This window comes from Chiloscyllium punctatum, chromosome 4 (genome assembly GCF_047496795.1).
Source record: "Chiloscyllium punctatum isolate Juve2018m chromosome 4, sChiPun1.3, whole genome shotgun sequence".
Lineage (NCBI taxonomy): Eukaryota > Metazoa > Chordata > Chondrichthyes > Orectolobiformes > Hemiscylliidae > Chiloscyllium > Chiloscyllium punctatum.
Genome location: NC_092742.1, coordinates 97,826,728 through 97,839,887, shown reverse-complemented (window position 1 = coordinate 97,839,887; position 13,160 = coordinate 97,826,728). Strand labels below are relative to the sequence as shown.

At 41.3% G+C, this 13,160-nt stretch overlaps 1 protein-coding gene across 2 annotated transcripts in view; it reads right to left on the bottom strand.

The window, feature by feature from the left end:
- LOC140476560 (vam6/Vps39-like protein) overlaps positions 1-13,160 on the bottom strand; it is a 104,290-nt gene that overhangs the window by 37,576 nt on the left and 53,554 nt on the right. For both annotated transcript variants that reach the window (XM_072569356.1, XM_072569357.1), the window contains 5 exons: positions 12,794-12,934; positions 6,526-6,667; positions 5,855-5,941; positions 5,207-5,280; positions 4,681-4,779 (listed from right to left, as the gene is read on the bottom strand). In XM_072569356.1, the coding sequence (XP_072425457.1) occupies positions 4,681-4,779; positions 5,207-5,280; positions 5,855-5,941; positions 6,526-6,667; positions 12,794-12,934 (543 nt within the window). The remainder of the gene's footprint in view (positions 1-4,680; positions 4,780-5,206; positions 5,281-5,854; positions 5,942-6,525; positions 6,668-12,793; positions 12,935-13,160) is intronic.

The window sequence follows — 13,160 nt, the reverse complement described above, 5'->3', positions numbered from 1 at the left end:
AATCCCTACAGTGTGGAAACGGACCATTTGGCCCAACAAGTCCACACCAACCCTCTGAAAAGGAACCCACCCAGACCCATTCCCCAACTCTACATTAACCCCATCTAATGCACCTAGCCTACACATGCCTGAACACTATGTGCAATTTAGCATGGCCAATTCACCTAAGCTGTACATCTTTGGATTGTGGGAGGAAACTGGAGCACCTGGAGGAAACCCGGGGAGGATGTGCAAACATCACACAGACAGTTGCCTGAGGCTGGAATCAAACCTGGGTCTCTGGTCCTGTGAGGCAGCAGTGCTAACCACTGAGCCACCGTGCCGCCCATGTTGACGGATTGTGCAAGGAATTTTGAAGACAAACAAGAGAAACAAAATAAGGTATTGTAATAGGAAAGAGATGCCAAACGTGGATGAAGAACAAGGGTGAGAAAAAAAGATTAAAAGCAGAAATAGAAGAGATGGAACAAAAGCTGGAATGGAGAGACCTAGTGATTCAGGTACTGTACATACTTTTTTGAAATTTGCGACACAAGTCATTAGGGTAGTTAAAAGGACGTTTAGAATGCCTGCCTGCATTGCTCAGGCTTTTGAGTATAGGTCTGGAACATTGCATTGAGGTTTACAGGACGTTGGGGAGGCCTCTTTGGGAGTACTGTGTGCGGTTCTGGTTGCCCTGTTATAGACAGGATATTAACAAATTGGAGATGGTTCAGAAAACATTTATCAGGATGTTGCCAGGAATAGAAGGTTTGATTTATTAGGATAGGTAGGATAGACTTAGACTTTGTTCACTGGAATGTAGGAGGTTGAGTCCTAGTCATAGAGATGCGTCATAGAGTCACAATACGGAAACAGGTCCATCTCGCCCATGCCAATCAGATATGCTAATCTAGTCCCATTTGCTAGCACTTGGCCCATGTCCCTCTAAACCCTTCTTATTCATATACCTAACCAGATGCATTTTAAATGTTGTAATTGTACCAGCCTCCTCCACTTCTTCTGGCAGCTCATTCCATACATGTACCACCTTTTGCGTGAAAAGGTTGCCCCTTAAATCCATTTAAATGTTTCCCCTCTCACTCTAAACCCTCTAGCTCTGGACTTCCCGACTCTAGGGAAAAGACCTATTTACCCTATCCATGCCCTTGATGATTTTATAAACCTCTATAAAGTCACCCCTCAGTGTCTAACGTTGCAGGGAAAACAGCCCCAACATATTCAGTCTCTCCCTATAGCTCAAACCCTCCAACCCTGGCAACATCCTTGTAAATCTTTTCTAAACCCTTTCAAGTTTCACAACATCATTCCTACAGGAGGGAGACCAGAATTGCACACAATATTCCAAAAGTGGCCTAACCAATGTCCTGTTCAGCTGCATCATGACCTTACAACTCCTATATGCAATGCTCTGACCAATAAAGGAAAGCATACCAAATGCTTTCTTCACTATCCTATCTACCTGCAACTCCACTTTCAAGGAACTATGAACCAGCATTTCAAGGTCTTTTGCTTCAGCAACACGCCCCAGGAATTTACCATTAAGTGCATAAGTCCTGCTCTGATTTGCCTTTCCAAAGTGCAGCACCTCACATTAATCTAAATTAAATTCCATCTGCCAGGCTTCAGCCCATTGACCTATCTGATCAAGATCCCGTGTACTGTGATGAGTTCAGTTGAGTTTCTGGTCAATGATAACCACCAGGATGTTGATAGTGGAGGACTAAATGATGGTAACACTACTGTATGTCAAGAAGTGACAAAGAGATTTATAAAATCATGAGGAGCATTGATAAGATGAATAGACAAGGTCATTTCCCTAAAGTAGGGTAGTTCAAAACTGGGGGCATATTTTTAAGGTGAGAAGTGAAAGATTTAAAAGGGACATGAAAGGCAATTTCTTTTACACACGCAGTGGTGAGTGTGTGTAATGAACTACCAGAGGAAGTGGTGGATACATGTGCAGTTACACATTTAAAAGATACTTCATTAATGCATAAACAGAAAAAGTTGAGGAATACTTGCCAAGCGCAGGCTGATGGTACTTGTTTCAACATTTGGGAACATGGTTGGCTTGAACTAGTTGGACTGAAGGATCTATTCCTATGCTATATCTGTGCAGACTCTGATCTGGCAACATTGGTGGACAGAAGTGTTTGCAGCCAGACTAGCTGAGTTTCTTCAGCAATTTCTTTTATCGTTTCACATCTACAGCATCAGAAGTTCTTTCTTTTGTTTTACAGAAGTGATGGACTTTGGTTCAGAGTTGCATCCAAAAAATGTTGTGAACACTCCTAAGGAAACGCAAGTTACAGAAGCACAACTTCATAGTAAGATTAAGATAGATAAAAGATAGATACAAAGTTCTGAGGAAGGGTCACTCAACCTAAAATGTTAACTCTGCTTTCTCTCCACAGATACTGCCAGATTTGGTGCATTTTCCAGAAATTTCTGGTTTTGTTTAAAATTAAAATTCATTGTTCAATTTAAAGGCCCTGTGGTAGCATAACGTAGCAGTAGCCAGAACGGGGTCAGCTTAGAATATGGGCAAATGATTAGAGGACACATTGCTGCAGATAATTTCCTCAAGAATGAAGAGTCAGAAATATGCAGAATCAATCATAGAGCATCTCACTGATATCTCAATTCTTCCAGTCTTACAATCCTGAGATCACTGTGCTCTTCTAATTTTGAACATCCTGAATTTCAATTATTCCAAACCTGTCAAAATATTCCAATATTGGTTTAATATCTCCTCAATAATCTTTGCGCCAAGGAGAACAACCCCTGATTTTCCAAGATAACATTGTTGCTAAAATTTCTTATCCTGGTAATTTCTAACTGCACCCTCTCAAACTCATTCGTTCTTCGAGAAGTGACACAAACTGGATGTTTCATCAATCATGTTTCAGTTATCTACACTCAAGATTGGAATTACCACCCTAATCCTTCTGCTTTTACCTTCAAAACAATCCCAAATATTGACTGTATTTGACCAAGTTTTTAGTGACTTTGTTCTAATGACTCATGTGGTTTTGTGCCAAACCTTTGTTAATGCTCCTGTGAAGCATTTTGGGCAGTTTAATGACAAGGAAGACTCTAAATAAATGCAAGCTCTTGTTTTTTTTTGTAGCTTGGAATCCCATGATCAAAGTACTACTGGATTTGTTTGGAAGAGAATGAAGTTTTCTTCTCAAGTGAAGGCACTGTAATGTAGGAAACATGGCAGCCAATTTGCACATATAACAGTCCCAAAAACAATTTGGAGAAAATTACCAGTCTTTTTTTTTTAAGTTAAAGAACAAATATCGGCCAGATCACTTCTTGCATTCGACAACTTTGACATCTGAGAAGGTGGATGGCATTTTGAACCACAAGTCACCTCTGACAGTTTAGGATTCTCTCACTAGTGCACTGTATGTTAATCTATATTATCTGCTTAAGTCTCTGAAGTCTCAAACCTCTAAGTCAGTGAGGAGAGTGCTACTGTTCTGACATCATAAATCTGAACACGGCCCATATCCTGTTGTAACATCATCAATCCAGGATAAGTAAACTGTTCAACCTCATCATGGGAGCACAAGTTAACGTCTATACAGTCATCAATGTAGTGGAGGAAAAGGTGGGGAATGGTGCCAGTGTAACTGTGGGAGATGGACTGCTCCTCATATCTGATGAAGAGGCAGGCACTGCTGGGCCGATGAGTGCCTATGGCTACTCCTTTGGTCTGAAGAAACTGAGAGGAATCAAAGGAGAAATTGTTGAGGGTGAGGACCTCTATTGGAGTTGGAAAGTCATGTTGTGGCTGTACACGACATTAGTTAGGCCATTTTTGGAATATTGCATGCAATTCTAGTTGCCTTCCTATCGGAACGATGTTGTGAAACTTGAAAAGATTCAAATAAGATTTACAAGGATGTTGCCAGGGTTGGAGGATTTGAACTATAGGAAAGGTTGAATAGGCTGGGGCTGTTTTTCCTGGAGCATCGGAGGATGAGGGTGACCTTTATCGAGGTTTATAAAATCATGAGGGGCATGGATCGGATAAATAGACACAAAGTCTTTTCCCTGGGTTGGGGAGTCCAGAATTAGAAGGCATAGGTTTAGGGTGAGAGGGGAAATATTTAAAAGCAATTTTTTCACACACGGGGTGGTGTGTGAATGGAATGAGCTGCTAGAAGTGGTGGAAGCTGGTAAAATTACAGTATTTAAAAGACATCTGGATGGGTATATGAATAGGAAGGGTTTAGAAGGATATGGGCCAAGTACTGGCAAATGGGACGAGATGGAGGTTAGAATATCTGCTCGGTATGGACAAGTTGGACCGAAGGGTCTGTTTCCGTGCTGTACATCTTTATGAGTCTATTTGGGTGAAATAATAGACGACTGTACAGGAAATTATTTAGATGAAGCAACAAGGATGGGTAGGAGAATAGTTTATTCTTAGCTGCAATACACATTTCATGCTTTCTATTTTATTGTGTTGTTTGTTCAAATTTAACATACAATTACATAGCAAGCAGAATGGAAATGTTTGAAAATCAAACCATGCAATCATCACTTTTTACCCACTTCAAGTAATCATTCAGAAGTGAAATTTACATAGAGTGGTATATGAAATGAGGGAAGCATCACTTGTGATGAATGTTAATACAGCATACAAACAAGAATGGTTCTTACCAGGTATGGAATAGCAAGTTCCTTACAGCTATCCTTTAGGAAGTCCAACACTTTGATTCTTGGTAAGTTTTCCACCTCAAGTAGATCCTCAGTAAATATCTGAACATAGAAGGAAAACTAAATTTCAACCAATATGTTAAGCTATTTATTGCATTATTCACAACTTCATTTCTGCTGCAAACAGCACCCTTCCATTCATGTCGCACATTGCCCTATCTACAACATCCATCTTCATCATGCTGCTGCAGGTAAACAATGTTCTCTTGCTGATAAATATTGTACAAGGTAGAGTTGAACATCAGCTTAAATGAATTGCAAGTATATAGAAAGGTGCTTAGACTCTTATGGCACAGTGGTTGAACTCTCTCAAGGCCTACCTGCCCTAGACATGTATAATAATATTTCTGAAGGATTTGATTAAAAATCTACAGCAAGGTGCTTGCAGAACACTGATTTAATTGATTATAACATTGCAGCTTTGAACCTTAGCTGAAAATAAAACTTTAAAGAATATTTTGAATCGTACCTTTAACCCATCTTCTGGACATGCTTTTAGAACCCATAGAGAAAACTCAAAAATAATATTCAAGTTGTCTTTCCCTAAAAACAGAAATAGATCAGAGCAGAGAGATATAGAGAACAGCTTCATCTGTAATACCACTTGCTTAAGTTAAGTGCAAGAAGTGTTGACTGATCAAACCCAAAATAACAGAACTTCAAATTTAATGGAGGACTTCAAATGACTGCCCGAATCTTGATGCTTTCAAAAGCATTCTACGTCAGATTTCCTATTCATAAAATTTCAGATTTTATATATGCTCATGATTAAACATTAATACTGACAGCTTTCTCCTTGCCAACACAACTGAATATCAGAATCCGAATAATAAATGCTCATAACTGTGCATCAAAACCATTCCTGATCTCACTCTACAAATATACTATACTGGATCACGATCAATTGCTGTTTTCTTCACTGTAGGTACTAAGTATAGAGACCAATTCTAACAGTAAAACCTTGCTTGGTCTCAGATTAGCTAACACACCATTATGCCATGATCAACCGTTTTGCTTATTTGGCCAGTGTCTTTATCAATTTGGTTGTCAGGATTGTATATTATAGGGCATTGTTAGTCATTGAGTGTATTATACAAAAATAGGAATCCTTACTAACCCAGTCGTTGGAGGTACTGCACAGTTCGCTCATGGCCTTTTAGTGGTGAATTGGCTTTCTTTGCCTGGTCTAGGAGAACCTGCAGGGCTACAGTGGGAAACAGTAAAGTTCTCATCATTAAAGATGAAAGAGTGCCAGATGCAGAGCAGCAACAGGAAATTATTTCACTACACAATGTGACAATAATTATTAAACCCTTTCCAAGGCCAGCACTAAGCTTGTATATATTTGTGTAGAAAATATTAAGGGGCAATGTAATTGTGGTTTTAGGACCATTATACAACTGCCATTGTAATGCAAGAAAATATGAGACACACAATTTCTTTTGGTGAGGATAATACGTAACAAGAGGACGCTGCAATTGAATTAGAACTAGGTGGTTCAGGGATGACATGAGAAGTCACTTCTTACAAAAGGTATCAGAAATCTGGCAGTTTTTCCTCCACTGCCCCCAAAAAGATTGGGGATCAATTAAAAATTTTGGCACAAAGATTAACAGGTTTGCATTCAAAGATGTATTAAGGGTTAAAAATGCATAGTAAGTCAAAACATTAAAGATACAGATGATCAAACAGAATAGTGCAATAGCTTGAGCACTAAATGGCCTCCTCCTGCTTCTAAGTTTACAAGAGAAAATTAAAAATAAAAATACAAGGAACAAATCTTGACACCTTTCTCATGCAGACCCTTCTTTTCATACAGAATGATGAGCTCGCTGTATTTGTGCGCTTTCTTCAGTACATGTTCACTTTCTTCAATGTGACAGTGATTGTTCTCCAACCGTAAGAGGGGGGCCACAAGAGCCACATTTGTCTGAAAATAAAACAAGGGGCAACAAAGATCACAAATTGCCAACTGCATCATGGGTGGAGAGGCTGATTGGACTTCACTCCCATTTCTCATCTACATGCTAAGCTTCATCAATACCCTCCAAAAATAAGTAAGGAACTTTATTCACTAAGGATGGCAGGAATCCGGAACTCCCTGTAAGGGCAGTAGAGACAGAGACACTCACAACATTTAAGTAACATTTAGACTGAAAACAAAAAATTGCTACAAATCACAGCGGGTCAGGCAGCATCTACAGTGAGAGAGAAAGCTAACATTCAAGTCTGGATAACTCATCAGAGACGACAAGAAGTATGGAGGGGGCAGCATTTATGCAGCAGTGGAGGGCGGAGTGCTGGGAAAGTAAGGGTGCTGATAGTGCAGATTAAGTGATTGGAATATGAGAATGGCAGAACAATGGTAAGTCTAACTGCCAAACTGGAAAGAACAGACAGTCTCACTGGAGTGGGGGGTGGGGGTGGAGTGGGGGGTGGGGTGGGGGTGGGGGTGGGGGAGGGGAAAGAGGATGACATGGTGACAGAAAATGCAACAGGTAAAGCTAAAAGAAAAGGAATGAATGGGAGTGCATTCACAATCTGAAGGTGTTGAATGCAATGTTAAGTCTAGAAACATGTAAAATGCCTAGTCTGAAGATGGGATGTTGTTCCTTCAGTTTGCAGTGTGACTCGCATTGGAGCATTGCAGCATGCCAAGTACAGACAACTGGGCATGAGAGAAGATGCAGTGTTAAAATGACTGGCTATGGGAGGATTGGCATCATGCCTGCGTATGGATGGAGGTGTTCTGCAAAGTGGTCACCCAGTCTGCATTTAGTTTCTCCAATGTCGAGTAGGCCACATTGGGAGCAGCAAATGCAATTAGACCAGAGTGGAGGAGATATAGGTGAAACACTGCTTCAACTTGGAAAGTCTGTTCAGGCCCTTGGATGGTGAGCAGGGAGGTGGTGAAGGGCAGGAGTTGCACCTGTTGTGGTTATATGGGAAAGTGGTGTAGGAAGCAGGGTGGTGTTGGTGGGCAAGAAATGGACTGGGATGTCCTGAAGGGAATGGTCTCCCTGTATGCATTTCGTAGAGAGTGAAGGGAAGTAGCGTTTGGTGGTGGCATTCTGCTGGAGTTGTCTGAAATGGCACAGAATGATCCTTTGAATGCAGAGGCCAGTGGGATTAAAAGTGAGGATATTTTGGGGAATAAACTGTCCACTGTCATCCACTATGAAGCCTCTGACTCCAATTGCTATCTTCACTACAGCTCTTCACACTGCATGTTATGTAAGGATTCCATACCATTCTCCCATTTACTTCACTTGCATCATATCTGTTTGAATGATGCTACCTTCACAACATGTCTTCAATCTTCCATAACTGCAGTTTCCCACCCACTGTGGTTGACAGGGCTCTCTGACCTATCATCCAGGCTTCTGCCCTTGCCCCTTCCTGTCACTCACTAAATTCATCTCCAAATACCTCAACATCCCCTCGATCTAGGAACTCCCTACATACGTTTGGGACACCACCCACGCCCTCCAGCTCCTCCAAGACTTTTGCTTCCCTGGCCCTCAACGCCTCAGCTTCATCATGGACAACCAGTCCCATACACCTCCATCTGCTCCAACCAGGGCCTCCAAGCTCTCAGTTCCTTCCTCTTCTGACATCCTCACCAGGACCCTTCCACTGAGAGTAATTTGTTTGGCTGCACTGGTCCACACAGTCAATAATTTCTCCTTTGAATCCTCTCACTTTGTTCAGACGAAAGGGGTAGCCATGGGCACCCGCATGGGCCCCAGCTATGCCTGCCTCTTTGTCAGCTATGTGGAACAGTCGACCTTCTGTAGTTACACTGGCACCATTCCCCACCTTTTCCTCCTCTACATTGACGACTGCACTGGCACTGCCTCATGCTCCCACGAGGAGGTTGACTTCCATCAACTTCACCACCACATTCCATCCCGACGTTAAATTCACTTGGACCATCTCAGACACCTCCCTCCCCTTCCTCTACCTCTCCATCTCCAGCAACGGTGACCGACTCAACACTGACATCTTCTACAAACTCACCAACTCCCACAGCTACCTGATTACACCTCCTTCCACCCTGCCTCTTTATTCCCAAATCCTCGGCTTCCACTGCATTTGGTCCCAGGAGGACCAGTTGCACCACAGAACACACCAGATGGCTTCCTCCTTTAAAGGCTGCAATTTCCCCTCCCATGTGGTTGATGACGCCCTCCAGAGCATCTCAGCCACTTCCTGGACCTCCAACCTCGAACCCCATTCCTCCAACCACAACAATGACAGAACCTCCTGGTCCTCACCTTCCACCCCACCAACCTCCATCTACATCGCATCATCCTCTGCGATTTCCACCACCTACAAACGGACCCCAACACTCCCCTACCCACTTTCTGGAAAGAACAGTTCTCTCTACCACTGCCTCATCAGGTCCATGCCTCCCAACAACCCACCCTCTCCTTCTGGCACCTCCCCCTGTCACCACAGGAATTGCAAAGCCTGTGCCAACTCCTGCCCCTTCACCTCCATCTAAGGCCCCAAAGGAACCTTCCACATTCATCAAAGTTTCACCTGCACTTCCACACATCATTTACTCCTGATGCAGTCTCCTCTACATTGGGGTGACAGGACGCCTACTCACACAGCGCTTAAGAGAACATCTCCAGGACACCTGCACTAACCAACCCCAGCACCCCGTCGCTGAACACTTCAACTCCCTTTCCCACTCCGCCAAAGACATGCAGCTCCTGGGCCTCCTCCATTGGTACTCCCTTACCATCCAATGCCGAGAGAAAGAACACCTCACCCTCCAACCCCATGGCATCAACACAGATTTCATAAGTTTTCTAATTTCCCCTCCGCCTATCTTATCTCAGTTTCAATCTTCCAGCTCAGCACTGCCCTCATGACCTGCCCCACCTGTCCATATTCCTTCCCACCTATCCACTCCACTCTCCCCTCTGACCTATCACCATTATACCACCTCTATCCACCTATCGCACTCTCAGCGAGCCTCCCCCTGCCTCCCGGTCTCATCTCCCTCATTTAGCTCTCCACCCCCTTGGTTCACAAGCCTCATTCCTGATGAAGGACTTATACCCAAAACATCAATTTGCCTGCTCCTCGGATGCTGCCTGATCTGCTGTGCTTTTCCTGCACCACACTCTCGACTCTGATCTCCAGCATCTGCAGACTTTCTCCCGAGTACAGGCCTAGTCAACTCAATCTCCCCTCCTTTGATTCCTGGATGACAGATTTGTCAATGATGGACTATTGCTGCATTTTCTTATGTCAAGTATATCTTTTCTTAGTTAAGAAGATCAAAACCTCACACAATACTCCAGGAGTGGTCTCACTAAAACCCTTGCTCCTGTAATTAAATACTCTTGCAAAGAAGGTCAATATACCATTTGTCTTCCTCTCTGTTTGCTGCATCTGTCTGCATGCTGTCAGTGAATGGTGTACAAAGTTACCCAAGTCGCTGTGTACATCACACTTTCTCCAATCTATCACCATTTTAATAATACCCTTACACTCCATTTTTAAGTTCACACTTTTCCACGTTATACCGGTTCTGCCCATTCACTCAATTTGTCTATGAGACCTTTTTACTTTCTATTCACCAGTCAATTCTGTGTTATTTTGTTGACAAACTTGGAAGTATTAAACTTGACTGCCTTATCCAAACTGCTGAAATGTATTATGAATAACTGGGGAACGAAGCACTGATGCCTGCAGTATACCACTTTCACCAACTTCTACTCCAAGGTTAAAAAAAGACTAATTTATTCCTATTCTGCTAACCAGTTTCTCAATCCATACCCAGTATACTGCCCCCAGTTCCATGTGCTTTGATTTTTGGACACACCTCTTTTCTGGAACTTTACATTAACATTTCTGAGAATCTAATTACATCTCATCAATTTGGTTCCTCCTGGTGTGTTCTACTAGTTTTTTAAGCATGTTACATCAGCAGGTTTGTCAAATGTAATTTCCCTTTCAGGAATCCATACTGGATTTGTGGAGTCCCAGTGCATGCCTTGCCATTAAACATTTTTAATAGACTTCAGCTTTTTCTTTAAACCTAAGATTAAGCTAAAGAGTCTGTACTCCACTGCTCCAAAACCAGAAATTGCTGGAAAGGTTCAGCAGTTCTGGCAGCATCTGCGAAGAGAAATCAGAGTTAACATTTCAGATCCTGTTATAAATAAGGGTCACTGGACCCAGAATGTTAACTCTGATTTCTCTCCATAGATGCTTCCAGACCTGCTGAACTTTTCCAGCAATTTCTGCTTTTGTTTTTGATTTCCAATATCTGCAGTTCTTTCATTTTTTTATTTTGCATTTTGCTGTTATCTCTCTCCCTCTTTTTTTTTTAAAAAACAGTAGCATTACATCTGTTACCCTCCAGTTTGCCAGGAGTTATCAGTTGTGACAGAAATTTTGGAAGATAACAACCATGCATCCACAATCTCCGTGGCCACCTCATTTAGTACTCCGGGATGTAAATTCAGACTTTGGGAATTTATCACCTATTAGTCCTATTAACTTTTCCAGCATTTTTTTCTTTAAACAATACCAATTTCCTTCGATTCCTTCTTCCTAATAGTTCTTTGCTTCCTTAGCATTTTTGGGAAGTTATTTATGCCTTCTTCTGTGAATCCTGAACTAAAGTAGTTGGTTAATTGCACTTATTTCTTTGATCTTCAATGCCAAATCATCCATTTCAGACTTTAGGGGCCTGGCATTTGGCTTTACTAACATTTTCCTTTTTATGTATGATGGGCTGAAAATCTTCCTTGCAAGTTTACTGTCATTCTATTTTTCTGCTCTTCTTCAATCTTTTGGCCCTTTGCTGAATTCTAAACTCATTCCAAACTTCAGGTTTGCTAGTTTTTCCAGCAATTTTTGTATAACTCTTCTTTGGAACGAATACTATCCTGAAGTTATTTTGTTAGCCACATTTCCTGTTATGTTCTTTCGCCCAAAAGGAAAGAATTACTGTTGCAATGCATGCAATCATTCCTCAAATATTAGCCATGCCTAATCTATGTCTTTTTTTTAAATTGAAGTTACTTTATCTACTACAATTCATCCCTCAAAGCTAAACAAAAATAACAAAGGTATAAAATTCTTGTTTCAAATTATGCTATTTCACTTTTTCGTTCTTTGAAGAATTCCATCATGTCACGATCACTTTTCCAACAAGATTATTAATGAACCCTTTCTCATTTCACAAAATCAAATCAAGGATAGCCTGTTTCTTAGTCAGTTCCTGTATCAACTGGTCTAAAAGTCCTGCACACAGTCTAACAATTATACCACGTCAAATTCATTCCTGATTAAAGTCACCTGTGATTATTATAACCTCTTGTTGTACGCATCTCTAATTTCCTGTTGGATGGAATCTCTACCTAATGGTTTGAGGCATATACAGAACAACCTCTTATCTGAATTTCGCTCTATCCAAACAAGATCTCAAGGTCCCACAAAAGCATTATCTGAACAATCAGTCATCCAAACAAAATGCACCGCGCCTGTCTCATTTCGGATAATTGAGGTCGTTCTACACTCAACCCACACTAACGTTTCTTCACTCCTTGTTGCTTTTCGGTTCCACCTAGACTGATGCTGCATCTGCATTTTCTGAACCAGTATCCTTTTTCACTACTGCACTGACTTCACTAACAATTTTTAAATAAATTTTTTTTATTTTAAAAAAAAATTGCCTGTTGTGCTTAAAGGTGCAATACTTTCTGATGCTCAGTTCCCAGCCTTAGTCACCATATAGCTATGCTCTATAATCACAGTCATGCCATACCTATATACAATTATTTGTGTTATTTATTTGTCTACCTTATTGCAAATATTACATGTACTTATCTATAATATCTTTACATTTGTAGACATTTTTAGTATTACTGTACAGCCTTACGATGAGTGAGGAGGAGGACAACAGTCATCAGGTACCCAACCTCTCTAAATATCATTCTCCAGGTTCAGAACTTGGAATGAAAAAATGTAACATTCTTTCCAAAGTTGCACTTACTTCCTTACTCAATCAAAACATTGTCATACTCACATGAAGATAACACTTCAGTAATGTTGTATCAATGATCTGGAGCAATTTTTTCTTTGACTTGATAATTGGTGTCCCTTCCACCAGGGGTGACGTGGTAGAGGGTTCTGAATCATGCAACTGTTTTACCAAGTGAGTTCGTTTCTTGGAAGAAATGAAAGAATTATAAAAATGCTAATGAAGGACATGACCACAACAATGTTGGCTTTAAAACCACTGTGCGCTTTCCTATCAGATCACTAAATGCTTCATTTCACTGTTCCCAGTACCCGCTCACCCACATTATGTTCTACACATCTTCTCACAGGTGGATATAAAACACTTCAAGTCCAATGATATACACTAACACCAGGAAACATATCAATCTTGC